General features: G+C 40.9%; 1 protein-coding gene across 1 annotated transcript in view; it reads left to right on the top strand.

Moving 5' to 3' along the window:
* The window catches only part of LOC137412974 (spectrin beta chain, non-erythrocytic 1-like), a 51,359-nt gene extending 25,397 nt beyond the window's left edge, over positions 1-25,962 (top strand). The window contains 7 exon segments of the mRNA XM_078768745.1: positions 18-627; positions 817-1,098; positions 2,071-2,208; positions 2,340-2,559; positions 6,971-7,168; positions 9,773-10,111; positions 25,933-25,962. Of these exon segments, the coding sequence (XP_078624871.1) occupies positions 18-627; positions 817-1,098; positions 2,071-2,208; positions 2,340-2,559; positions 6,971-7,168; positions 9,773-10,111; positions 25,933-25,962 (1,817 nt within the window).
* Positions 25,963-26,354: the final 392 nt, after the last annotated feature.

Genomic DNA, 26,354 nt, shown 5'->3' on the forward strand with positions numbered 1-26,354 from the left:
CACGTCACCGTCTGCAGGTTCCAAGCCCTGTGACCCAGGGCTTGTACAGAACCGTGTTCGTCACCTTGAAACCCGTTTTGCTGAGCTGTGTGAAATGGAGGTAGCGCAGCGACATAAACTGGAAGAATCATGGCAACGCTGGTGTTTCTTTTCCGTGATGGATGAACTGGCGAGCTGGATATGCGAGACTGAAGCTCTTCTTTCATCCCAGGAGGTCGGTGAGGACCTAAGCAGCGTTCGACGTCTCCTGGCACGTCATCGGACTCTCGAGGACGAGCTGAATATCCGCCGGGCGCATCTGAAGCAAGCGGTGCGCGAAGGTGAGACGGTGCGCGAAGTTGAGACGTTGACGAAGCAGGGACATTTCGATGCAAATGAGATCGCCGAGAGAGTGCATGAAATTGAGCGAATGTGGAACCGATTGGAAGAACTCGCGACGGCGCAGAAGCAGCGGTTGAGCGATGCTAAAAGTTTGCGGCAGTTCGCGGCGGTCTTAGACGACCTTGAGGGCTGGCTCAAGGACGAGCTTCGCCTCGTGTCTTGCGGTGACGTCGGCAGTGATTTGTTCTCTGCTCAAACGCTAGTCAAGAAACACAAGGACGTGATGGCGGGGATATCTGGATTCCGGTAAGAGAGCTTTTATCTCACCATGCATGCTCTGATTTTATCAATCACAACCAGGTACAGTACCTGTAGTACCTGGATAACCAGGACAACATTGCAAGCGTTTTGATGGTATTTGATGCAAAATAAGAAATTGTATTATCGATACAGGATATGACGTCACCACTCGTGTGGTTCTTTTTCTCCCCACAGTCCAGTCATGGATGTTCTGCGTGAGCAGGCCCAAAACCTCCTGACTATGAAGACAATGAAGAAGGCCGATGGGCCGGGACGCTTTGTGGAGATGGAGCGACGGTACAGTGAGCTTGTGGAGACCGCGCTCGGCCGCGAGCAGAGGCTGCAGGATGCGCTGGCTCTGTACAAGTTGTCCAGTGAGGCAGATTTATGTGATCTGTGGACCGATGAGAAAGAGCAATGGCTGAACGGGATGATTCTACCTGCATGCCTTGAAGATCTAGAGGTGGTCCAGCACCGGTGAGTTGAAACAGCTGATGATGTTTGTGCGATCCTGACCCCAATGAAACCTAACTGTCATATTTAAAGTACTTGGTCCTCAACCTCTTCAACCAGGTCCACCAGGGCGAGTCAAAATGTCCCTCCCCGAGTCCCTCCCCCCACCCCAACATTCCCCGCACCTCAAAACTATTTCAGAATCACGAGTGTGTGACACCACCTGGAAATTTCATAGAAAAGGACTGAACATTCGTGCTAAGTTTATATTCTATATTGGAGGGAAAACTTCCGATAAACTTTTTGATTCCCCAGCCTCGATATTTCAAAGTCTTTGGTTGGCTACATAGACCGATTGTACCAACTTCGGGTTCTTTTGGTGAAACCTATTTGTGTTTGCGTCACTCTTTTACGGACAACCTTACCTGCAATCGAAAGGGGAAATCTGACCATTGTAGTGTGCGGTGATTGATGACACACAATTACAGGCCAGACAGGTAGAGAGTTAAACACCAGGCAGGCAGACAGACAGGAGTGAAGCCATTTATAAACCCCGCTTTTCGTTTTGCACATGTGGTGTAATGAAAACACCCGATCACGCCAAATAGACAAATATGGAGCAGACCGTCCATGATGATGATGACAGCCTCAGGTCTAAAACAGCTTCCTCCAGGTTGTGACCCCAAGCATGACTCATTTGCATATTCGAGTTAGGTTTAGGTTAGACCCGTTAGCGACGGCAGAAATTCACGAGTGGAAACAAAATGGCGACTGTCGCTAACACTCATATTGTGTGTGCTCCCTTTCAGTGACGAATTCAACGTCACTTCCTGTGTGACAGATAAATAAATACACAGGGCTTTTATATATTTTGATTGTAGAATTAAATTATTTCTCAATTTTGTGGAGGCAAGACAATAAAAAGGTCATAGTTTTCATCCAGTTTCACTTGTGTCTGGGCTGTCTGGCTGCAAGCTTGCGTGTTGCTTGGTCCAGTTTCCAAAGCCTGGATCTCGAGGTGAACAGTGAGGACTCACACATCGCTGTGGTGAACCAACTTTCCCTTCAACTCATCAACGCCGGTCATCCTGGAGAACAAGACATCAAGGTGAAGGTGGATCACTTGAATGACAGGTATAGCCATGCTTTCGATCTCGCTTTCTTTGCTCTCGGGAGTTTTGTACATATACCTTCTGTGTGGTCTATATGATAGAGACACTCATTGTGTAGTGCTTCGACACGTCATCTCGTCTCCGGGCCTGCAGGTGGAACAAGTTTCTCGAGTTGCTGGACCTGAAGAAAAAAGAGCTGCAGTCAGCCCTCAGCATCGAGAGCTTTCACCTTGAAGGAAACGTGACCAAGGCCTGGATTAAGGAGAAAACCAAAGTCATCGAATCAAGCCAAGAGTTTGGAAAAGACCTGGCTGGAGCCACGGCCCTGCAGCTTAAACTTGCAGGAATGGAAAGGAAGCTCGCCACGATTCAGGTAGGCCTTTTCATTAATTAATTAATTGATTTACTCCAGCCGAATGAAGGATCATGAAAGACCTGTTACAAACACAAAATACACACACAAGTTTCAGAGGTGGACACTTTGAGACTTGGTAAACTTCGGTCGAAGACGAAACACTTCAATTAGGTTCAAAGTATAATTTATTTGTATATAGGGTTGACAGCATCAAAAATAAATAGATGTGTGCACGAAGGGGTGCTACACCAAACAAGTTGCATGAAGTCACTCCTAATTCTGTTCTCGGAGCCTTCAGAATATATACTGATTTCAAAAGGGTGGGGGGGGGGGGACATTTAGGTTACACAGATGTAGAGATCAGAACAAGCAAGTTCTGATCAGATAGCACACGAATGAAAATTCTTTCCAATAATATTATAAAAACAAGTTTGACAGCCAAGAAAATTAATGTGCCGGACACTGGACAGCAATGATATATTTGATATAAGATTATATATTTTACATGAGATATTATATATGCAATTGTATATTTGATATAAGAACACATATTAAAGCAATGAGAACCATATGGGGAGTCAGTTCCCACCGCAAGAAGGCCAATGGGAGGGTGTGTTTCTGACTTCAGATGGCCAGGCTCATTAGGTGCGCATTCTTGCAGAATATAGGCTACGTAATGTGTCCTCCGGACAAGAAACAGCAGACATTTCATTAAAGGATAAAATAATGTGTAAAATTTTGTCTTTGAACAGTATAATTTGAACAAAATTAAAACTAGAACAATGCGACTGTGTCGCCAATATGCCTCCGCATAGTCCCACAATGGGTAGATGCCATCACTCTGCATATGTATGGGTAGTGGATCACGTTTGTGAAGTTTCGTGTTGATCGGATAAGGTTCGTTTTTCTATCCAAGATGGCTGCCAAACCACGTGACCTATGACATCATAATTTTCAAACTATATGCAACAGTGCTGTTAGATGATATTTGTAAAATTTCGCATATATAGGGGGAGCTGTTTCAGAGATGTAATTATTTAATATTTTCCTTCAATCCAAAATGGCTGCCAAACCATGTGACCGACGATGTCATAACTTTAATATTTCAATACAAATGGGTCATAGTATGGGTAGTGGATTGTGCATGCAATTGCACAATTGTGCATGCAATTTCAGATATTTAGGATAAGGAATACGATTAAAACATTTTGGGCTGGTATACCACTTCACCTATCATGTCATCATTATCATGCTTTTGTTTCCCATTTGGAGTACATGACAATGTGCCAAGTTTAAAATTTTTCCATTCAGCGGTTTCCGAGAAATATATTTTTAATTATTTTGCTTTGAATCCAAGATGGCTGCCATACCACGTGACCAATGACGTCACAATTATCATTAAAACATTCTGCATCGGTGTCACTCCTACCCTGAAAGTTTTGTCTCAATCGGACATATGGTTGCTGATAAAAATGAGGTTTAGCCTGGATGGATGGACGGACGTACGGAAGGACGGACGGACAACCTGAAAACATAATGCCTCCAGCAACCTTGTCGGCGGAGACACAAAAACATTCATCCACAGTATTAATGTGTGTTTACCAAATTAACATAGAAATGCTCAAAATACTTCCACACTTCTTTCCATCTCTTGAAGCCCACCCACATGTGGAGATAGCCCCCAAATCCTCACCCCTCCCCTGGCCAATGGAATGCCAACCCAGGGGGTTTGTCCACGTGAAGACCTCTTAATGCTATGTGTTCAAGCAAGACCGCAGCACTTACTACTGCAGCTCTTGACCTCGTTTTGTTGAAACTCTTGGGTATTATGAGTCCCCTACTGGTGTACACCGGAGGGGACTCTAGGTTTGCACGCCGTCCATCCGTCTGTCAGTCCGTCACGCAAAGAACAGTTTTCCGGACTGTTTTTTTCGAAACGCTTGATGCTAATGATTTCAAACTTGGCACATGGTTTCCTCATAATAAGTTACAGATCAAGTTCGAACTTCACGACGTTTCGATCATTTTTCAACAAAGTTATGGCACTTTGAACTTTGGGAATTCTGATAATTCTGATGATCCTTAACTCAGTGCTATTTTAAGTTTTAATTTCCTTTAAAAACCAATTTCTCTGCAATAATAGGACCCATTGTGATAAAAATATTCACCATATGATGGACTTGGTCTGTAGAATATTTTAATGCTAATTATGACGTCACAGGTCATGTGGTTCGGTCGCCATATTGTTTTTCGTGAAAACACGAAAACCCCATTTTCTCTGCAACGGCTGAACAGATCGAGGCCAAACTTTGCAGGCAGAATCGCATACCCATGCCGAACAAAAAAATCAGCGAGCGTGACGTCATGCGTCACATGGTTTCAGAGTTATGACGTTTTTAAGCATGAACCTTTAAAACCGAGCTCCTCCCTCATTTTTGATCCAATCGAGGGGAAACTTCACAGATCTGTTCAGCACTAAAATATCCTTTTGGAATTTGCGATAGGGCACGTGGTTTGGCAGATATCGTTAATTAAACGAAAATATTTTTTTTAAATGGATATCTCTTGTTTATTCTCGAGTTCTCCTCAAGCCGCACTGCGCGTCCTCAGCCTCGTCTCGCGAACGCCAACAGCGCGACACAGCCCGCGCTTTCCAGAGGGGCGGAGCCAAGCCGAGCAACATATATATACACATCGATCATTGATCGTGAACCGGAAAATATGATAAATTACTGATGGTTTCAGAGTTATGACGTTTTTAAGCATGAACCTTTAAAACCGAGCCCCTCCCTCATTTTTGATCCAATCGAGGGGAAACTTCACAAATCTGTTCAGCATATCAGTCTATTAAAATGTCCTTTTGGAATTTGCGATAGGGCACGTGGTTTGGCAGATATCGTTAATTAAAAGAAAATATTTTTTAAAAATGGATATCTCTTGAATCGCTAGTACCTCAGACCGTGAGTTGGTAATAATTTATATAATTCACACAGTGCAATACGTGCAGGCCGCTCCACGGAGATACCTTGCGGGCTCCACGGAGCGACACACACGTGTCTCAGCATACCTCAGATCAAGTTTGAAAACCAGCATCAACCGTGCATAAATTTGCATATTCGATCATTTTTGACAAAGTTATGGCACTTTGAACTTTGGTAGGGGACATGTATTGCAGCGCAATACTCAGAATGCTTGTTAGTCCAGGGTTCGAACGGCCGACCTCCCAGACTCAGAGCAGACATGAAAACCATGACGTCACTGGGTGTAATGTTTCTTTATTAGCCCGTTCTGTGCACAGCAGGAGATGGGGTTTTGCAGTCACTTCTGTGTGTCTGTGTGTGTCTGTCTGTTTCTGTGTGTGTATGTGTGTCTGTCTGTCTCTGTGTGTCTGTGTGTGTGTGTCTGTCTGTCTCTGTGTGTCGTCTGTGTGTGTGCGCACACACGTGCGTGTGTCTGTCCGGTCTGTAACTTTTTACCATTTCAGTTTTGTCATCAAATTTTCACCAAAACTTCATTATGAAAATACAGAGAAGTCAAATTAATAATTTTGTCAAAAGGTCAAAGGTCAGTATCACCTAAAATCATCAATTTTCATCCAGTTGACCTGAAATTTCAATTTACCAATTGAGTTTTCTCATCAAAGTTTCAACAAAGCTTTACTATGAGAATATGGAGAAGTCAAATTAATAATTTGGTCAAAGGTCAGCATCACATAAAATCGGCAATTTGCATATGATTGACCTGAAATGTGAAGAATTTGGATGTTGGGTCTCTGAATTGGTTCGCCAATGAAAAGCTGCCAGCCGATTGTTTTTTAGATGAAAAGGTCAAAGGTCAAGGTTGCGTAAAATCGCCAATTTTCACCCGATTGACCTGAAATTTAAGTAATTTGCATATCTGGTCACAGAATTGATTCACCAATCAAAGCTAGAAGCTGATTATATTTTTAGATCAAAAGGTCAAAGGTCAAGGCTGCATAAAATCATCAATTTTGCATTTTTATTTTTAAAATGTTTTCGTTATTTTGAGCATATGACAGAAGAAGAGGATATTTGAATACAAACGGACGTGGGTGGGCTTTTCATTTTCAGATGCTTTCTAGTTTATCATTTATTCCCCCCATTATCCTCAAATAACACGCTCAGGTTGACTCCTCCGAGTATGTTTGTCCCTTATTGTTTGTGTTTATTGTTTCGTGCCCCTAAGGGCATCATGTGTGGCAGAATCTGCTCACTTGCGTGTGCATTCACATTCGGGTACTTGAGGTCTAATGGCAAATCAATTGCATCTCCAAAATGGGTCAATAACTGTGTTTGATTGTATAAACGGAGCTTTTGTTTTTAAAATCACCCAATCTCTTCAAATACACCTGTGTCTGTTTCTCGGTTATGGTTGCCCCATTGGACCGTGTACTCCTCGGCGGATTCAGACCAAGCTGGAGGAAACCAGTCGTGAGGCGGAGCGGCTGGCGGTGCAGCACCCCGAGCAGGCCGAGGACTTCCGCCATTGTGTGGCCGAGATGGAGACCCTGTCGGGTTATCACAAGGAGGCCCTGCGCAAGTATATCGAATACCTTGACGAAGATAGTAAGCTGCAGAAGGTCTTACGTGACCTGGACGATTTTCAGGTGCACATTGTCCTTAAGATACATTATGATTTATTTATTTATTTTACATCTCCTTTGTAAACAGAGTCGAGGCTTGTGGAGGAGCGAGAATATAGAACAGACCAGGACGTAGCAGAAGGAAAAGAACAGCAAATAGAAGAGGTGGGAGGGGAAGGAAAACCTCCAAAAAGTCCGACGGCCTCCTCGCCCACATATGCTTGATAAATTCCCTGCGTTTTTTACTCCTGGAAATTAACGTAGCTACCACGGTCAGGAATGTCGGCAGGAACCGATCAGAGTTGGAAGATACGCACATGATGGAGATTAAGTTGTGCCCTCTGTCTCCTCGCCCTTCCATGAGCCTCGACTTGCTTCCCAACAAACGTTTCTGTTGTACGCAACCAGCTCGTGTAACCACGCGAATGTTTGCCTCACTTTTCGGGTGTGAGCCTCAGCACACATAAACCTCCTCTTGCATGGCAAAAGCCAGGGTGGTAGTTTATAGCTGGGTTGGGATTCCAACCCTGGCAAGGTAGCTCAAAGCCAAATGTGCAATCCTTTAAGACTCTAATGCCAAAGCTGTCCTGGCAGACCATAAAATAACAAATGCAATGAGATTAATTATTTGAAAAAATACTTTGCTTTTAGTGTGCTTCAGATATGTGACGTCATCATATTGACATATCCTGGTTCACACAGGAGTTTTGAGCTTGTGTGACTGGGATCAAAACTGTCAGCAAAGCAGGTGATGCACCACTGTTTGGTCTCTCCAGTGAGTTTATTTTTAATTTTTGTAATTTATTTTTTATAATCTCAATTTCCCAAAAAAATAGATTTCATGAAATTTTTTTTTTTTTTAAATAATCATGAATCAGAAAATCGAGAAAATGCCCAAAAAAAAGGAAAACGAAAAAAGGATGTTATAAAGGACGCAAACAACAGGCACAAATAACTAATGTCACACGTTAAATAAGGTGGTGTAAAAGACGCTGCATCAATAGCGGTAAACTTCTGAAAAAAGTATTTTTTGTACATCCTTTAAAATCTTTATTTTATTTAAATTTAATTAAATACTTGAACACTGCAGAACACAAATCGCCTTCTTACAGCTTCCAAAAACCTCCAGTTTAGCAGTACTTGGACAAAATGTTACGCCATTTTATGCCATCTCGACCAATAAAATGTGGCGCTCAAACTCTCAGCGTTCTTGACCAATAAAATGTGCTGCTCACACTCTCAGCTTTCTCGACCAATAATATGTGCCGCTCACTCTTTCAGCGTTCTCGACCAATAAAATGTGCCGCTCACTCTTTACGGAACGTAAAGGAGGGTTTACCGTGGGAGTTGTTGCATGCAGATGATCTGGTGGTGATTGCAGAAAGTATGGATGGACTGAAGGAGAAGATGAACAAGTGGAAGGAATGTATGGAGACAAAAGGTCTGAAGGTGAATATCGGAAAAACGAAGGTTATGGCAAGTGGTAAAGCATGTGGTGAGGTGAAAAGAACTGGGAAGTGGCCGTGTGCTGTGTGCAGGAAGGGTGTCGGAGTGAACTCCATTCAATGTACAATGTGCACATTCAATGGACATCAATAATGTGGTGGTCTGAGAGGTTCATTGACCAGTGTGGCAGCTACATTCAAGTGTAAGGTGTGCACAGAGGGAGCTGCAGATGGAGGAAATGTTGAGTTGTATCTTGGAGATGGCGTGAAGCTGGAAGGGGTGAAAACATTTTGCTACCGAGGAGACATGCTGAATGGAGAAGGTGGATCAGACTCTGCAACGGTTGCCGGAGTGAGATGTGCATGGAAGAAGTTTCGGGAACTGAGTGGCGTGCTGACGAGGAGTGGAGTGTCGTTGAAGCTGAAGGGAAAGTTGTATGCTGCATGTGTGAGAAGTGTTATGATTTATGGGAGCGAGACATGGGTAATGAACGTAGAGCAGCAACGAAGGCTGGAAAGGGTGGAAATGCGAATGGTTCGGTGGACGTGCGGGGTATCGTTGAGAGAGAGAGGAAGACAAATGATGAATTGTGAAAGTTGATGGGAATAGAGCCTGTGATGGATGCTGTGAAGAGAAACAGGTTGAGATGGTTTGGTCATGTGTTGAGGAAGGATGAAAGTGACTGGTTGAGAAGAGTAATGGAAATGAATGTAGAAGGAAATAGAGGATGGGGAAGACTGAGAAAGCCTTGGCTAAAGGTGGTGGAAGAAGAAATGCAGGCAAGGGGGTTAACAAGGGGAGATGCAGAAAATATGGCAAAATGGAGAAGATTGTCATGGGGACCTCAAGGCTAACCCCCGCTCTAGCAGGGAAAATGGCCTTAAAATGCTGAATGGCATTTTGTTGTTGTTTATGTTGTACTCACAGCGTTGGGGAATATCGAGATGCCGACAAAATGGCAGCTCGTAGAAAATACAGATAGGGCTCGGAAATGCAAAGTAAGAGTTGAAAAGACCCTTCCGGTGTCCTTTTTCTCAAGACTGTGTTGGGTAAGATGTCCATGTGTGTTCATATTGAAGGATAGCGAATGAAATTTTCAGGAAGGTTTAAGCTACCCGCACAGTCACCAAAATTTTGCGAAATGCTAACTCTCTTCTTGTCGTCCCGTCCTCTCTGTACTAGGGTTGGCTCGCTTTGACACATACAGCGATCACGTCCGAGGACAAGCCGAGCACATTGCTTGAGGCCGAAAAGCTGCTCGCGCAACACTGGACTGTATGCAGCGACATGGACAACCATGAAGACGACTACATGTGGATTCGCAATGAGGGCATGGCGATGACCCTCCATCGTATTGGCGCCCAGTATGCGTCCCTTCGGCAGCGGCTGCTAGCCCTCGACTTCGGCCTGTACGAGCTCTGTCTTGCATGCGACAAACGGCTCGCTTTCTTGTCCCAGACACATGGATACCAGAGCTTGCTGCAGGATGCCCATCGAGCTGAGGTCTTCTTAATCAACCAGGTATTGCTCGATATTCACCAGGTTGAAAAACCACTTTTCGCACTTGTGTTGGTGCAGGAAACCACTTTTGCACTTGTGTTAGTGTTGAAAAACCACTTTTCGCACCTGTGTTGGTGCAGAAAACCACATTTGCACTTGTATTAGTGTGGAAAAACCACTTTTCGCAATTGTGTTAGTGTTGAAAAACCACTTTTCGCACTTGTGTTAGTGTTGTAAAACCACTTTTCACACTTGTGTTGGTGCAGGAAACCACTTTTACACTTGTATTAGTGTGGAAAAACCACTTTTCGCACTTGTGTTAGTGTTGAAAAACCACTTTTCGCACTTGTGTTAGTGTTGAAAAACCACTTTTCGCACTTGTGTTAGTGTTGAAAAACCACTTTTCGCACTTGTGTTGGTGCAGGAAACCACTTTTGCACTTGTATTAGTGTGGAAAAAACCACTTTTGCACTTGTATTAGTGTGGAAAAAACACTTTTTGCACTTGTGATAGTGTTGAAAAACCACTTTTCGCACTTGTGTTCGTGTTGAAAAACCACTTTTTGCACTTGTGTTGGTGCAGGAAACCACTTTTGCACTTGTATTAGTGTGGAAAAACCACTTTTCGCACTTGTGTTAGTGTTGAAAAACCACTTTTCGCACTTGTGTTAGTGTTGAAAAACCACTTTTCGCACTTGTGTTGTTGCAGGAAACCACATTTGCACTTGTATTAGTGTGGAAAAACCACTTTTCGCACATGTGTTAGTGTTGAAAAACCACTTTTCGCACTTGTGTTAATGTTGAAAAACCACTTTTCGCACTTGTGTTGGTGCAGGAAACCACTTTTGCACTTGTATTAGTGTGGAAAAAACACTTTTCGCACTTGTGTTAGTGTTGAAAAACCACTTTTCGCACTTGTGTTAGTGTTGAAAAACCACTTTTCGCACTTGTGTTAGTGTTGAAAAACCACTTTTCGCACTTGTGTTAGTGTTGAAAAACCACTTTTCGCACTTGTGTTAGTGTTGAAAAACCACTTTTCGCACTTGTTTTGGTGGAGGAAACCACTTTTGCACTTGTATTAGTGTGGAAAAACCACTTTTCGCACATGTGTTAGTGTTGAAAAACCACTTTTCGCACTTGTGTTAGTGTTGAAAAACCACTTTTCGCACTTGTGTTGGTGCAGGAAACCACTTTTGCACTTGTATTAGTGTGGAAAAACACTTTTCGCACTTGTTAGTGTTGAAAAACCACTTTTCGCACTTGTGTTAGTGTTGAAAAACCACTTTTCGCACTTGTGTTAGTTTTGAAAAACCACTTTTCGCACTTGTGTTAGTGTTGAAAAACCACTTTTCGCACTTGTTTTGGTGGAGGAAACCACTTTTGCACTTGTATTAGTATGGAAAAACCACTTTTCGCACTTGTGTTAGTGTTGAAAAACCACTTTTCGCACTTGTGTTGGTTCAGGAAACCACTTTTGCACTTGTATTCGTGTGGAAAAACCACCTTTCGCAGTTGTGTTAGTGTTGAAAAACCACTTTTCGCACTTGTGTTAGTGTTGAAAAACAACTTTTCGCACTTGTGTTGGTGCAGGAAACCACTTTTGCACTTGTATTAGTGTGGAAAAAACACTTTTTGCACTTGTGATAGTGTTGAAAAACCACTTTTCGCACTTATGTTCGTGTTGAAAAACCACTTTTCGCACTTGTGTTGGTGCAGGAAACCACTTTTGCACTTGTATTAGTGTGGAAAAACCACTTTTCGCACTTGTGTTAGTGTTGAAAAACCACTTTTCGCACTTGTGTTAGTGTTGAAAAACCACTTTTCGTACTTGTGTTGGTGCAGGAAACCACATTTGCACTTGTATTAGTGTGGAAAAACCACTTTTCGCACTTGTGTTAGTGTTGAAAAACCACTTTTCGCACTTGTGTTAGTGTTGAAAAACCACTTTTCGCACTTGTGTTGGTGCAGGAAACCACTTTTGCACTTGTATTAGTGTGGGAAGAACACTTTTTGCACTTGTGTTAGTGTTGAAAAACCACTTTTTGCACTTGTGTTAGTGTTGAAAAACCACTTTTCGCACTTGTGTTAGTGTTGAAAAACCACTTTTCGCACTTGTGTTGGTGCAGGAAACCACTTTTGCACTTGCATTAGTGTGTAAAAACCACTTTTCGCACTTGTGTTCGTGTTGAAAAACCACTTTTCGCACTTGTGTTAGTGTTGAAAAACCACTTTTCGCACTTGTGTTGGTGCAGGAAACCACTTTTGCACTTGTATTAGTGTGGAAAAACCACTTTTCGCACTTGTGTTAGTGTTGAAAAACCACTTTTCGCACTTGTGTTAGTGTTGAAAAACCACTTTTCGCACTTGTGTTAGTGTTGAAAAAACACTTTTCGCACTTGTGTTGGTGCAGGAAACCACTTTTGCACTTGTATTAGTGTGGAAAAAACAATTTTCGCACTTGTGTTAGTGTTGAAAAACCACATTTCGCACTTGTGTTGGTGCAGGAAACCACTTTTGCACTTGTATTAGTGTGGAAAAACCACTTTTCGCACTTGTGTTAGTGTTGAAAAACCACTTTTCGCACTTGTGTTGGTGCAGGAAACCACTTTTGCACTTGTATTAGTGTGGAAAAAACACTTTTTGCACTTGTGATAGTGTTGAAAAACCACTTTTCGCACCTGTGTTAGTGTTGAAAAACCACTTTTCGCACTTGTGTTAGTGTTGAAAAACCACTTTTCGCACTTGTGTTGGTGCAGGAAACCACTTTTGCACTTGTATTAGTGTGGAAAAACCAGTTTTCGCACTTGTGTTAGTGTTGAAAAACCACTTTTCGCACTTGTGTTAGTGTTGAAAATCCACTTTTCGCACTTGTGTTGGTGCAGGAAACCACTTTTGCACTTGTATTAGTGTGGAAAAACCACTTTTCGCACTTGTGTTAGTGTTGAAAAACCACTTTTCGCACTTGTGTTAGTGTTGAAAAACCACTTTTTGCACTTGTGTTAGTGTTGAAAAACCACTTTTTGCGCTTGTGTTGGTGCAGGAAACCACTTTTGCACTTGTATTAGTGTGGAAAAAACACTTTTTGCACTTGTGATAGTGTTGAAAAACCACTTTTCGCACTTGTGTTCGTGTTGAAAAACCACTTTTCGCACTTGTGTTGGTGCAGGAAACCACTTTTGCACTTGTATTAGTGTGGAAAAACCACTTTTCGCACTTGTGTTAGTGTTGAAAAAACACTTTTCGCACTTGTGTTAGTGTTGATAAACCACTTTTCGCACTTGTGTTGGTGCAGGAAACCACTTTTGCACTTGTATTAGTGTGGAAAAACCACTTTTCGCACTTGTTAGTGTTGAAAAACCACTTTTCGCACTTGTGTTAGTGTTGAAAAACCACTTTTCGCACTTGTGTTGCTGTTGAAAAAACACTTTTCGCACTTGTGTTTGTGTTAAAAAACCACTTTTCGCACTTGTGGTAGTGTTGAAAAACCACGTTTAGCACTTGTGTTGGTGCAGGAAACCACTTTTGCACTTGTATTAGTGCAGGAAACCACTTTTCGCACTTGTGATAGTGTTGAAAAACCACTTTTCGCACTTGTGTTAGTGTTGAAAAAACACTTTTCGCACTTGTGTTAGTGTTGAAAAACCACTTTTCGCACTTGTGTTGGTGCAGGAAACCACTTTTGCACTTGCATTAGTGTGTAAAAAGCACTTTTCGCACTTGTGTTCGTGTTGAAAAACCACTTTTCGCACTTGTGTTAGTGTTGAAAAACCACTTTTCACACTTGTGTTGGTGCAGGAAACCACTTTTGCACTTGTATTAGTGTGGAAAAAACGCTTTTTGCACTTGTGATAGTGTTGAAAAACCACTTTTCGCACTTGTGTTAGTGTTGAAAAACCACTTTTCGCACTTGTGTTGGTGCAGGAAACCACTTTTGCACTTGTATTAGTGTGGAAAAACCACTTTTCGCACTTGTGTTAATGTTGAAAAACCACTTTTCGCACTTGTGTTAGTGTTGAAAAACCACTTTTCGCACTTGTGTTAGTGTTGAAAAACCACTTTTCGCACTTGTGTTAGTGTTGAAAAACCACTTTTCGCACTTGTGTTGGTGCAGGAAACCACATTTGCACTTGTATTAGTGTGGAAAAACCACTTTTCGCACTTGTGTTAGTGTTGAAAAACCACTTTTCGCACTTGTGTTAGTGTTGAAAAACCACTTTTCGCACTTGTGTTGGTGCAGGAAACCACTTTTGCACTTGTATTAGTGTGGTAAAACCACTTTTGCACTTGTATTAGTATGGAAAAACCACTTTTCGCACTTGTGTTAGTGTTGAAAAACCACTTTTCGCACTTGTGTTGGTTCAGGAAACCACTTTTGCACTTGTATTCGTGTGGAAAAACCACCTTTCGCAGTTGTGTTAGTGTTGAAAAACCACTTTTCGCACTTGTGTTAGTGTTGAAAAACCACTTTTCGCACTTGTGTTGGTGCAGGAAACCACTTTTGCACTTGTATTAGTGTGGAAAAAACACTTTTTGCACTTGTGATAGTGTTGAAAAACCACTTTTCGCACTTATGTTCGTGTTGAAAAACCACTTTTCGCACTTGTGTTGGTGCAGGAAACCACTTTTGCACTTGTATTAGTGTGGAAAAACCACTTTTCGCACTTGTGTTAGTGTTGAAAAACCACTTTTCGCACTTGTGTTAGTGTTGAAAAACCACTTTTCGCACTTGTGTTGGTGCAGGAAACCACTTTTGCACTTGTATTAGTGTGGGAAGAACACTTTTTGCACTTGTGTTAGTGTTGAAAAACCACTTTTTGCACTTGTGTTAGTGTTGAAAAACCACTTTTCGCACTTGTGTTAGTGTTGAAAAACCACTTTTCGCACTTGTGTTGGTGCAGGAAACCACTTTTGCACTTGCATTAGTGTGTAAAAACCACTTTTCGCACTTGTGTTCGTGTTGAAAAACCACTTTTCGCACTTGTGTTAGTGTTGAAAAACCACTTTTCGCACTTGTGTTGGTGCAGGAAACCACTTTTGCACTTGTATTAGTGTGGAAAAACCACTTTTCGCACTTGTGTTAGTGTTGAAAACCCACTTTTCGCACTTGTGTTAGTGTTGAAAAACCACTTTTCGCACTTGTGTTGGTTCAGGAAACCACTTTTGCACTTGTATTCGTGTGGAAAAACCACCTTTCGCAGTTGTGTTAGTGTTGAAAAACCACTTTTCGCACTTGTGTTAGTGTTGAAAAACCACTTTTCGCACTTGTGTTGGTGCAGGAAACCACTTTTGCACTTGTATTAGTGTGGAAAAAACACTTTTTGCACTTGTGATAGTGTTGAAAAACGACTTTTCGCACTTATGTTCGTGTTGAAAAACCACTTTTCGCACTTGTGTTGGTGCAGGAAACCACTTTTGCACTTGTATTAGTGTGGAAAAACCACTTTTCGCACTTGTGTTAGTGTTGAAAAACCACTTTTCGCACTTGTGTTAGTGTTGAAAAACCACTTTTCGCACTTGTGTTGGTGCAGGAAACCACTTTTGCACTTGTATTAGTGTGGGAAGAACACTTTTTGCACTTGTGTTAGTGTTGAAAAACCACTTTTTGCACTTGTGTTAGTGTTGAAAAACCACTTTTCGCACTTGTGTTAGTGTTGAAAAACCACTTTTCGCACTTGTGTTGGTGCAGGAAACCACTTTTGCACTTGCATTAGTGTGTAAAAACCACTTTTCGCACTTGTGTTCGTGTTGAAAAACCACTTTTCGCACTTGTGTTAGTGTTGAAAAACCACTTTTCGCACTTGTGTTGGTGCAGGAAACCACTTTTGCACTTGTATTAGTGTGGAAAAACCACTTTTCGCACTTGTGTTAGTGTTGAAAACCCACTTTTCGCACTTGTGTTAGTGTTGAAAAACCACTTTTCGCACTTGTGTTAGTGTTGAAAAAACACTTTTCGCACTTGTGTTGGTGCAGGAAACCACTTTTGCACTTGTATTAGTGTGGAAAAAACAATTTTCGCACTTTTGTTAGTGTTGAAAAACCACTTTTCGCACTTGTGTTAGTGTTGAAAAACCACTTTTCGCACTTGTGTTAGTGTTGAAAAACCACATTTCGCACTTGTGTTGGTGCAGGAAACCACTTTTGCACTTGTATTAGTGTGGAAAAACCACTTTTCGCACTTGTGTTAGTGTTGAAAAACCACTTTTCGCACTTGTGTTGGTGCAGGAAACCACTTTTGCACTTGTATTAGTGTGGAAAAAACACTTTTTGCACTTGTGATAGTGTTGAAAAACCACTTTTCGCACTTGTGTTAGTGTTGAAAAACCACTTTTCGCACTTGTGTTAGTGTTGAAAAACCACTTTTCGCACTTGTGTTGGTGCAGCAAACCACTTTTGCACTTGTATTAGTGTGGAAAAACCACTTTTCGCACTTGTGTTAGTGTTGAAAAACCACTTTTCGCACTTGTGTTAGTGTTGAAAATCCACTTTTCGCACTTGTGTTGGTGCAGGAAACCACTTTTGCACTTGTATTAGTGTGGAAAAACCACTTTTCGAACTTGTGTTAGTGTTGAAAAACCACTTTTCGCACTTGTGTTAGTGTTGAAAAACCACTTTTTGCACTTGTGTTAGTGTTGAAAAACCACTTTTTGCACTTGTGTTGGTGCAGGAAACCACTTTTGCACTTGTATTAGTGTGGAAAAAACACTTTTTGCACTTGTGATAGTGTTGAAAAACCACTTTTCGCACTTGTGTTCGTGTTGAAAAACCACTTTTCGCACTTGTGTTGGTGCAGGAAACCACTTTTGCACTTGTATTAGTGTGGAAAAACCACTTTTCGCACTTGTGTTAGTGTTGAAAAAACACTTTTCGCACTTGTGTTAGTGTTGAAAAACCACTTTTCGCACTTGTGTTGGTGCAGGAAACCACTTTTGCACTTGTATTAGTGTGGAAAAACCACTTTTCGCAATTGTTAGTGTTGAAAAACCACTTTTCGCACTTGTGTTAGTGTTGAAAAACCACTTTTCGCACTTGTGTTACTGTTGAAAAAACACTTTTCGCACTTGTGTTTGTGTTAAAAAAACCACTTTTCGCACTTGTGGTAGTGTTGAAAAACCACGTTTAGCACTTGTGTTGGTGCAGGAAACCACTTTTGCACTTGTATTAGTGCAGGAAACCACTTTTCGCACTTGTGATAGTGTTGAAAAACCACTTTTCGCACTTGTGTTAGTGTTGAAAAAACACTTTTCGCACTTGTGTTAGTGTTGAAAAACCACTTTTCGCACTTGTGTTGGTGCAGGAAACACTTTTGCACTTGTATTAGTGTGGAAAAAACTCTTTTTGCACTTGCGATAGTGTTGAAAAACCACTTTTCGCACTTGAGTTAGTGTTGAAAAACCAATTTTGGCACTTGTGTTGGTGCAGGAAAACCACTTTTGCACTTGTATTAGTGTGGAAAAAACACTTTTCGCACTTGTGTTAGTGTTGAAAAACCACTTTTCGCACTTGTGTTAGTGTTGAAAAACCACTTTTCGCACTTGTGTTGGTGCAGGAAACCACTTTTGCACTTGCATTAGTGTGTAAAAAGCACTTTTCGCACTTGTGTTCGTGTTGAAAAACCACTTTTCGCACTTGTGTTAGTGTTGAAAAACCACTTTTCACACTTGTGTTGGTGCAGGAAACCACTTTTGCACTTGTATTAGTGTGGAAAAAACGCTTTTTGCACTTGTGATAGTGTTGAAAAACCACTTTTCGCACTTGTGTTAGTGTTGAAAAACCACTTTTCGCACTTGTGTTGGTGCAGGAAACCACTTTTGCACTTGTATTAGTGTGGAAAAACCACTTTTCGCACTTGTGTTAATGTTGAAAAACCACTTTTCGCACTTGTGTTAGTGTTGAAAAACCACTTTTCGCACTTGTGTTAGTGTTGAAAAACCACTTTTCGCACTTGTGTTAGTGTTGAAAAACCACTTTTCGCACTTGTGTTGGTGCAGGAAACCACATTTGCACTTGTATTAGTGTGGAAAAACCACTTTTCGCACTTGTGTTAGTGTTGAAAAACCACTTTTCGCACTTGTGTTAGTGTTGAAAAACCACTTTTCGCACTTGTGTTGGTGCAGGAAACCACTTTTGCACTTGTATTAGTGTGGAAAAACCACTTTTCGCACATGTGTTAGTGTTGAAAAACCACTTTTCGCACTTGTGTTAGTGTTGAAAAACCACTTTTCGCACTTGTTTTGGTGCAGGAAACCACTTTTGCACTTGTATTAGTGTGGAAAAAACACTTTTCGCACTTGTGTTAGTGTTGAAAAACCACATTTCGCACTTGTGTTGGTGCAGGAAACCACTTTTGCACTTGTATTAGTGTGGAAAAACCACTTTTCGCACTTGTGTTAGTGTTGAAAAACCACTTTTCGCACTTGTGTTGGTGCAGGAAACCACTTTTGCACTTGTATTAGTGTGGAAAAAACACTTTTTGCACTTGTGATAGTGTTGAAAAACCACTTTTCGCACTTGTGTTAGTGTTGAAAAACCACTTTTCGCACTTGTGTTAGTGTTGAAAAACCACTTTTCGCACTTGTGTTGGTGCAGGAAACCACTTTTGCACTTGTATTAGTGTGGAAAAACCACTTTTCGCACTTGTGTTAGTGTTGAAAAACCACTTTTCGCACTTGTGTTAGTGTTGAAAATCCACTTTTCGCACTTGTGTTGGTGCAGGAAACCACTTTTGCACTTGTATTAGTGTGGAAAAACCACTTTTCGCACTTGTGTTAGTGTTGAAAAACCACTTTTCGCACTTGTGTTAGTGTTGAAAAACCACTTTTTGCACTTGTGTTAGTGTTGAAAAACCACTTTTTGCACTTGTGTTGGTGCAGGAAACCACTTTTGCACTTGTATTAGTGTGGAAAAAACACTTTTTGCACTTGTGATAGTGTTGAAAAACCACTTTTCGCACTTGTGTTCGTGTTGAAAAACCACTTTTCGCACTTGTGTTGGTGCAGGAAACCACTTTTGCACTTGTATTAGTGTGGAAAAAACGCTTTTTGCACTTGTGATAGTGTTGAAAAACCACTTTTCGCACTTGTGTTAGTGTTGAAAAACCACTTTTCGCACTTGTGTTGGTGCAGGAAACCACTTTTGCACTTGTATTAGTGTGGAAAAACCACTTTTCGCACTTGTGTTAATGTTGAAAAACCACTTTTCGCACTTGTGTTAGTGTTGAAAAACCACTTTTCGCACTTGTGTTCGTGTTGAAAAACCACTTTTCGCACTTGTGTTGGTGCAGGAAACCACTTTTGCACTTGTATTAGTGTGGAAAAAACGCTTTTTGCACTTGTGATAGTGTTGAAAAACCACTTTTCGCACTTGTGTTAGTGTTGAAAAACCACTTTTCGCACTTGTGTTGGTGCAGGAAACCACTTTTGCACTTGTATTAGTGTGGAAAAACCACTTTTCGCACTTGTGTTAATGTTGAAAAACCACTTTTCGCACTTGTGTTAGTGTTGAAAAACCACTTTTCGCACTTGTGTTAGTGTTGAAAAACCACTTTTCGCACTTGTGTTAGTGTTGAAAAACCACTTTTCGCACTTGTGTTGGTGCAGGAAACCACATTTGCACTTGTATTAGTGTGGAAAAACCACTTTTCGCACTTGTGTTAGTGTTGAAAAACCACTTTTCGCACTTGTGTTAGTGTTGAAAAACCACTTTTCGCACTTGTGTTGGTGCAGGAAACCACTTTTGCACTTGTATTAGTGTGGAAAAACCACTTTTCGCACATGTGTTAGTGTTGAAAAACCACTTTTCGCACTTGTGTTAGTGTTGAAAAACCACTTTTCGCACTTGTTTTGGTGCAGGAAACCACTTTTGCACTTGTATTAGTGTGGAAAAAACACTTTTCGCACTTGTGTTAGTGTTGAAAAACCACATTTCGCACTTGTGTTGGTGCAGGAAACCACTTTTGCACTTGTATTAGTGTGGAAAAACCACTTTTCGCACTTGTGTTAGTGTTGAAAAACCACTTTTCGCACTTGTGTTGGTGCAGGAAACCACTTTTGCACTTGTATTATTGTGGAAAAAACACTTTTTGCACTTGTGATAGTGTTGAAAAACCACTTTTCGCACCTGTGTTAGTGTTGAAAAACCACTTTTTGCACTTGTGTTAGTGTTGAAAAACCACTTTTCGCACTTGTGTTGGTGCAGGAAACCACTTTTGCACTTGTATTAGTGTGGAAAAACCAGTTTTCGCACTTGTGTTAGTGTTGAAAAACCACTTTTCGCACTTGTGTTAGTGTTGAAAATCCACTTTTCGCACTTGTGTTGGTGCAGGAAACCACTTTTGCACTTGTATTAGTGTGGAAAAACCACTTTTCGCACTTGTGTTAGTGTTGAAAAACCACTTTTCGCACTTGTGTTAGTGTTGAAAAACCACTTTTTGCACTTGTGTTAGTGTTGAAAAACCACTTTTTGCGCTTGTGTTGGTGCAGGAAACCACTTTTGCACTTGTATTAGTGTGGAAAAAACACTTTTTGCACTTGTGATAGTGTTGAAAAACCACTTTTCGCACTTGTGTTCGTGTTGAAAAACCACTTTTCGCACTTGTGTTGGTGCAGGAAACCACTTTTGCACTTGTATTAGTGTGGAAAAACCACTTTTCGCACTTGTGTTAGTGTTGAAAAAACACTTTTCGCACTTGTGTTAGTGTTGATAAACCACTTTTCGCACTTGTGTTGGTGCAGGAAACCACTTTTGCACTTGTATTAGTGTGGAAAAACCACTTTTCGCACTTGTTAGTGTTGAAAAACCACTTTTCGCACTTGTGTTAGTGTTGAAAAACCACTTTTCGCACTTGTGTTGCTGTTGAAAAAACACTTTTCGCACTTGTGTTTGTGTTAAAAAACCACTTTTCGCACTTGTGGTAGTGTTGAAAAACCACGTTTAGCACTTGTGTTGGTGCAGGAAACCACTTTTGCACTTGTATTAGTGCAGGAAACCACTTTTCGCACTTGTGATAGTGTTGAAAAACCACTTTTCGCACTTGTGTTAGTGTTGAAAAACACTTTTCGCACTTGTGTTAGTGTTGAAAAACCACTTTTCGCACTTGTGTTGGTGCAGGAAACCACTTTTGCACTTGCATTAGTGTGTAAAAAGCACTTTTCGCACTTGTGTTCGTGTTGAAAAACCACTTTTCGCACTTGTGTTAGTGTTGAAAAACCACTTTTCACACTTGTGTTGGTGCAGGAAACCACTTTTGCACTTGTATTAGTGTGGAAAAAACGCTTTTTGCACTTGTGATAGTGTTGAAAAACCACTTTTCGCACTTGTGTTAGTGTTGAAAAACCACTTTTCGCACTTGTGTTGGTGCAGGAAACCACTTTTGCACTTGTATTAGTGTGGAAAAACCACTTTTCGCACTTGTGTTAATGTTGAAAAACCACTTTTCGCACTTGTGTTAGTGTTGAAAAACCACTTTTCGCACTTGTGTTAGTGTTGAAAAACCACTTTTCGCACTTGTGTTAGTGTTGAAAAACCACTTTTCGCACTTGTGTTGGTGCAGGAAACCACATTTGCACTTGTATTAGTGTGGAAAAACCACTTTTCGCACTTGTGTTAGTGTTGAAAAACCACTTTTCGCACTTGTGTTAGTGTTGAAAAACCACTTTTCGCACTTGTGTTGGTGCAGGAAACCACTTTTGCACTTGTATTAGTGTGGTAAAACCACTTTTCGCACATGTGTTAGTGTTGAAAAACCACTTTTCGCACTTGTGTTAGTGTTGAAAAACCACTTTTCGCACTTGTTTTGGTGCAGGAAACCACTTTTGCACTTGTATTAGTGTGGAAAAAACACTTTTCGCACTTGTGTTAGTGTTGAAAAACCACTTTTCGCACTTGTGTTAGTGTTGAAAAACCACTTTTCGCACTTGTGTTAGTGTTGAAAAACCACTTTTCGCACTTGTGTTAGTGTTGAAAAACCACTTTTCGCACTTGTGTTGGTGGAGGAAACCACTTTTGCACTTGTATTAGTATGGAAAAACCACTTTTCGCACTTGTGTTAGTGTTGAAAAACCACTTTTCGCACTTGTGTTAGTGTTGAAAAACCACTTTTCGCACTTGTGTTGGTTCAGGAAACCACTTTTGCACTTGTATTCGTGTGGAAAAACCACCTTTCGCACTTGTGTTAGTGTTGAAAAACCACTTTTCGCACTTGTGTTAGTGTTGAAAAACCACTTTTCGCACTTGTGTTGGTGCAGGAAACCACTTTTGCACTTGTATTAGTGTGGATAAAACACTTTTTGCACTTGTGATAGTGTTGAAAAACCACTTTTCGCACTTATGTTCGTGTTGAAAAACCACTTTTCGCACTTGTGTTGGTGCAGGAAACCACTTTTGCACTTGTATTAGTGTGGAAAAACCACTTTTTGCACTTGTGTTAGTGTTGAAAAACCACTTTTCGCACTTGTGTTAGTGTTGAAAAACCACTTTTCGTACTTGTGTTGGTGCAGGAAACCACATTTGCACTTGTATTATTGTGGAAAAACCACTTTTCGCACTTGTGTTAGTGTTGAAAAACCACTTTTCGCACTTGTGTTAGTGTTGAAAAACCACTTTTTGCACTTGTGTTGGTGCAGGAAACCACTTTTGCACTTGTATTAGTGTGGGAAGAACACTTTTCGCACTTGTGTTAGTGTTGAAAAACCACTTTTCGCACTTGTGTTAGTGTTGAAAAACCACTTTTCGCACTTGTGTTAGTGTTGAAAAACCACTTTTCGCACTTGTGTTGGTGCAGGAAACCACTTTTGCACTTGCATTAGTGTGTAAAAACCACTTTTCGCACTTGTGTTCGTGTTGAAAAACCACTTTTCGCACTTGTGTTAGTGTTGAAAAACCACTTTTCGCACTTGTGTTGGTGCAGGAAACCACTTTTGCACTTGTATTAGTGTGGAAAAACCACTTTTCGCACTTGTGTTAGTGTTGAAAAACCACTTTTCGCACTTGTGTTAGTGTTGAAAAACCACTTTTCGCACTTGTGTTTGTGTTAAAAAACCACTTTTCGCACTTGTGTTAGTGTTGAAAAACCACGTTTAGCACTTGTGTTGGTGCAGGAAACCACTTTTGCACTTGTATTAGTGTGGAAAAACCACTTTTCGCACTTGTGATAGTGTTGAAAAACCACTTTTCGCACTTGTGTTAGTGTTGAAAAACCACTTTTCGCACTTGTGTTAGTGTTGAAAAACCACTTTTCGCAGTTGTGTTGGTGCAGGAAACCACTTTTGCACTTGCATTAGTGTGTAAAAACCACTTTTCGCACTTGTGTTCGTGTTGAAAAACCACTTTTCGCACTTGTGTTAGTGTTGAAAAACCACTTTTCACACTTGTGTTGGTGCAGGAAACCACTTTTGCACTTGTATTAGTGTGGAAAAAACACTTTTTGCACTTGTGATAATGTTGAAAAACCACTTTTCGCACTTGTGTTAGTGTTGAAAAACCACTTTTCGCACTAGTGTTGGTGCAGGAAACCACTTTTGCACTTGTATTAGTGTGGAAAAACCACTTTTCGCACTTGTGTTAGTGTTGAAAAACAACTTTTCGCACTTGTGTTAGTGTTGAAAAACCACTTTTCGCACTTGTGTTGGTGCAGGAAACCACTTTTGCACTTGTATTAGTGTGGAAAAACCACTTTTCGCACATGTGTTAGTGTTGAAAAACCACTTTTCGCACTTGTGTTAGTGTTGAAAAACCACTTTTCGCACTTGTTTTGGTGCAGGAAACCACTTTTGCACTTGTATTAGTGTGGAAAAAACACTTTTCGCACTTGTGTTAGTGTTGAAAAACCACTTTTCGCACTTGTGTTAGTGTTGAAAAACCACTTTTCGCACTTGTGTTAGTGTTGAAAAACCACTTTTCGCACTTGTGTTAGTGTTGAAAAACCACTTTTCGCACTTGTGTTGGTGGAGGAAACCACTTTTGCACTTGTATTAGTATGGAAAAACCACTTTTCGCACTTGTGTTAGTGTTGAAAAACCACTTTTCGCACTTGTGTTAGTGTTGAAAAACCACTTTTCGCACTTGTGTTGGTTCAGGAAACCACTTTTGCACTTGTATTCGTGTGGAAAAACCACCTTTCGCACTTGTGTTAGTGTTGAAAAACCACTTTTCGCACTTGTGTTAGTGTTGAAAAACCACTTTTCGCACTTGTTTTGGTTCAGGAAACCACTTTTGCACTTGTATTAGTGTGGAAAAAACACTTTTCGCACTTGTGTTAGTGTTGAAAAACCACTTTTCGCACTTGTGTTAGTGTTGAAAAACCACTTTTCGCACTTGTGTTAGTGTTGAAAAACCACTTTTCGCACTTGTGTTAGTGTTGAAAAACCACTTTTCGCACTTGTGTTGGTGGAGGAAACCACTTTTGCACTTGTATTAGTATGGAAAAACCACTTTTCGCACTTGTGTTAGTGTTGAAAAACCACTTTTCGCACTTGTGTTAGTGTTGAAAAACCACTTTTCGCACTTGTGTTGGTTCAGGAAACCACTTTTGCACTTGTATTCGTGTGGAAAAACCACCTTTCGCACTTGTGTTAGTGTTGAAAAACCACTTTTCGCACTTGTGTTAGTGTTGAAAAACCACTTTTCGCACTTGTGTTGGTGCAGGAAACCACTTTTGCACTTGTATTAGTGTGGAAAAAACACTTTTTGCACTTGTGATAGTGTTGAAAAACCACTTTTCGCACTTATGTTCGTGTTGAAAAACCACTTTTCGCACTTGTGTTGGTGCAGGAAACCACTTTTGCACTTGTATTAGTGTGGAAAAACCACTTTTTGCACTTGTGTTAGTGTTGAAAAACCACTTTTCGCACTTGTGTTAGTGTTGAAAAACCACTTTTCGTACTTGTGTTGGTGCAGGAAACCACATTTGCACTTGTATTATTGTGGAAAAACCACTTTTCGCACTTGTGTTAGTGTTGAAAAACCACTTTTCGCACTTGTGTTAGTGTTGAAAAACCACTTTTCGCACTTGTGTTGGTGCAGGAAACCACTTTTGCACTTGTATTAGTGTGGGAAGAACACTTTTCGCACTTGTGTTAGTGTTGAAAAACCACTTTTCGCACTTGTGTTAGTGTTGAAAAACCACTTTTCGCACTTGTGTTAGTGTTGAAAAACCACTTTTCGCACTTGTGTTGGTGCAGGAAACCACTTTTGCACTTGCATTAGTGTGTAAAAACCACTTTTCGCACTTGTGTTCGTGTTGAAAAACCACTTTTCGCACTTGTGTTAGTGTTGAAAAACCACTTTTCGCACTTGTGTTGGTGCAGGAAACCACTTTTGCACTTGTATTAGTGTGAAAAAACCACTTTTCGCACTTGTGTTAGTGTTGAAAAACCACTTTTCGCACTTGTGTTAGTGTTGAAAAACCACTTTTCGCACTTGTGTTGGTGCAGGAAACCACTTTTGCACTTGTATTAGTGTGGAAAAACCACTTTTCGCACTTGTGTTAGTGTTGAAAAACCACTTTTCGCACTTGTGTTAGTGTTGAAAAACCACTTTTTGCACTTGTGTTAGTGTTGAAAAACCACTTTTTGCACTTGTGTTGGTGCAGGAAACCACTTTTGCACTTGTATTAGTGTGGAAAAAACACTTTTTGCACTTGTGATAGTGTTGAAAAACCACTTTTCGCACTTGTGTTCGTGTTGAAAAACCACTTTTCGCACTTGTGTTAGTGTTGAAAAAACACTTTTCGCACTTGTGTTAGTGTTGAAAAACCACTTTTCGCACTTGTATTAGTGTTGTTAGGGTTGTTAGGGTTAGGGTTAGGGTTAGGGTTAGGGTTAGGGTTCAATTTTTGGTTCATTTTAGAGCGAAGATCGAGGGTCGCGAAAGAGGTAACATTAATGAGAAAGTCAGAGCGGCACATAAAACACAAAATAAGGGGAGCGGTAGACAAGATGGGGAGAGAGGGGCAAAGACACAAACAACACATTTGAGAGCACTGATATGGAGAGAAATGTGGGAGAGGGAGTATTGTTGGGGGGGGAGGTGGCAGTGGTATGAAATATACGAACACTGCAAGGACTTTCAGGAAAGAAGTTTTGAATTTCAAAAAAAGTGTATTGCCGGTGAAGTAGTCGGGGTAGAAAAGAGCAAGGTTTTGGATGGGGGAAGATAAGGAGATAAGATAAGGTGAGATGACATGAGAGATGGTGGTGAACAGTTGTTTTAAACACCTTGAGGGAGGAGTGGGATTGAAGGGAGTGGGGGGGAGTTTGTTCCAGAGGTGG

Source organism: Myxine glutinosa, unplaced genomic scaffold (assembly GCF_964187855.1).
Source record: "Myxine glutinosa unplaced genomic scaffold, kmMyxGlut1.1 SCAFFOLD_329, whole genome shotgun sequence".
Lineage (NCBI taxonomy): Eukaryota > Metazoa > Chordata > Myxini > Myxiniformes > Myxinidae > Myxine > Myxine glutinosa.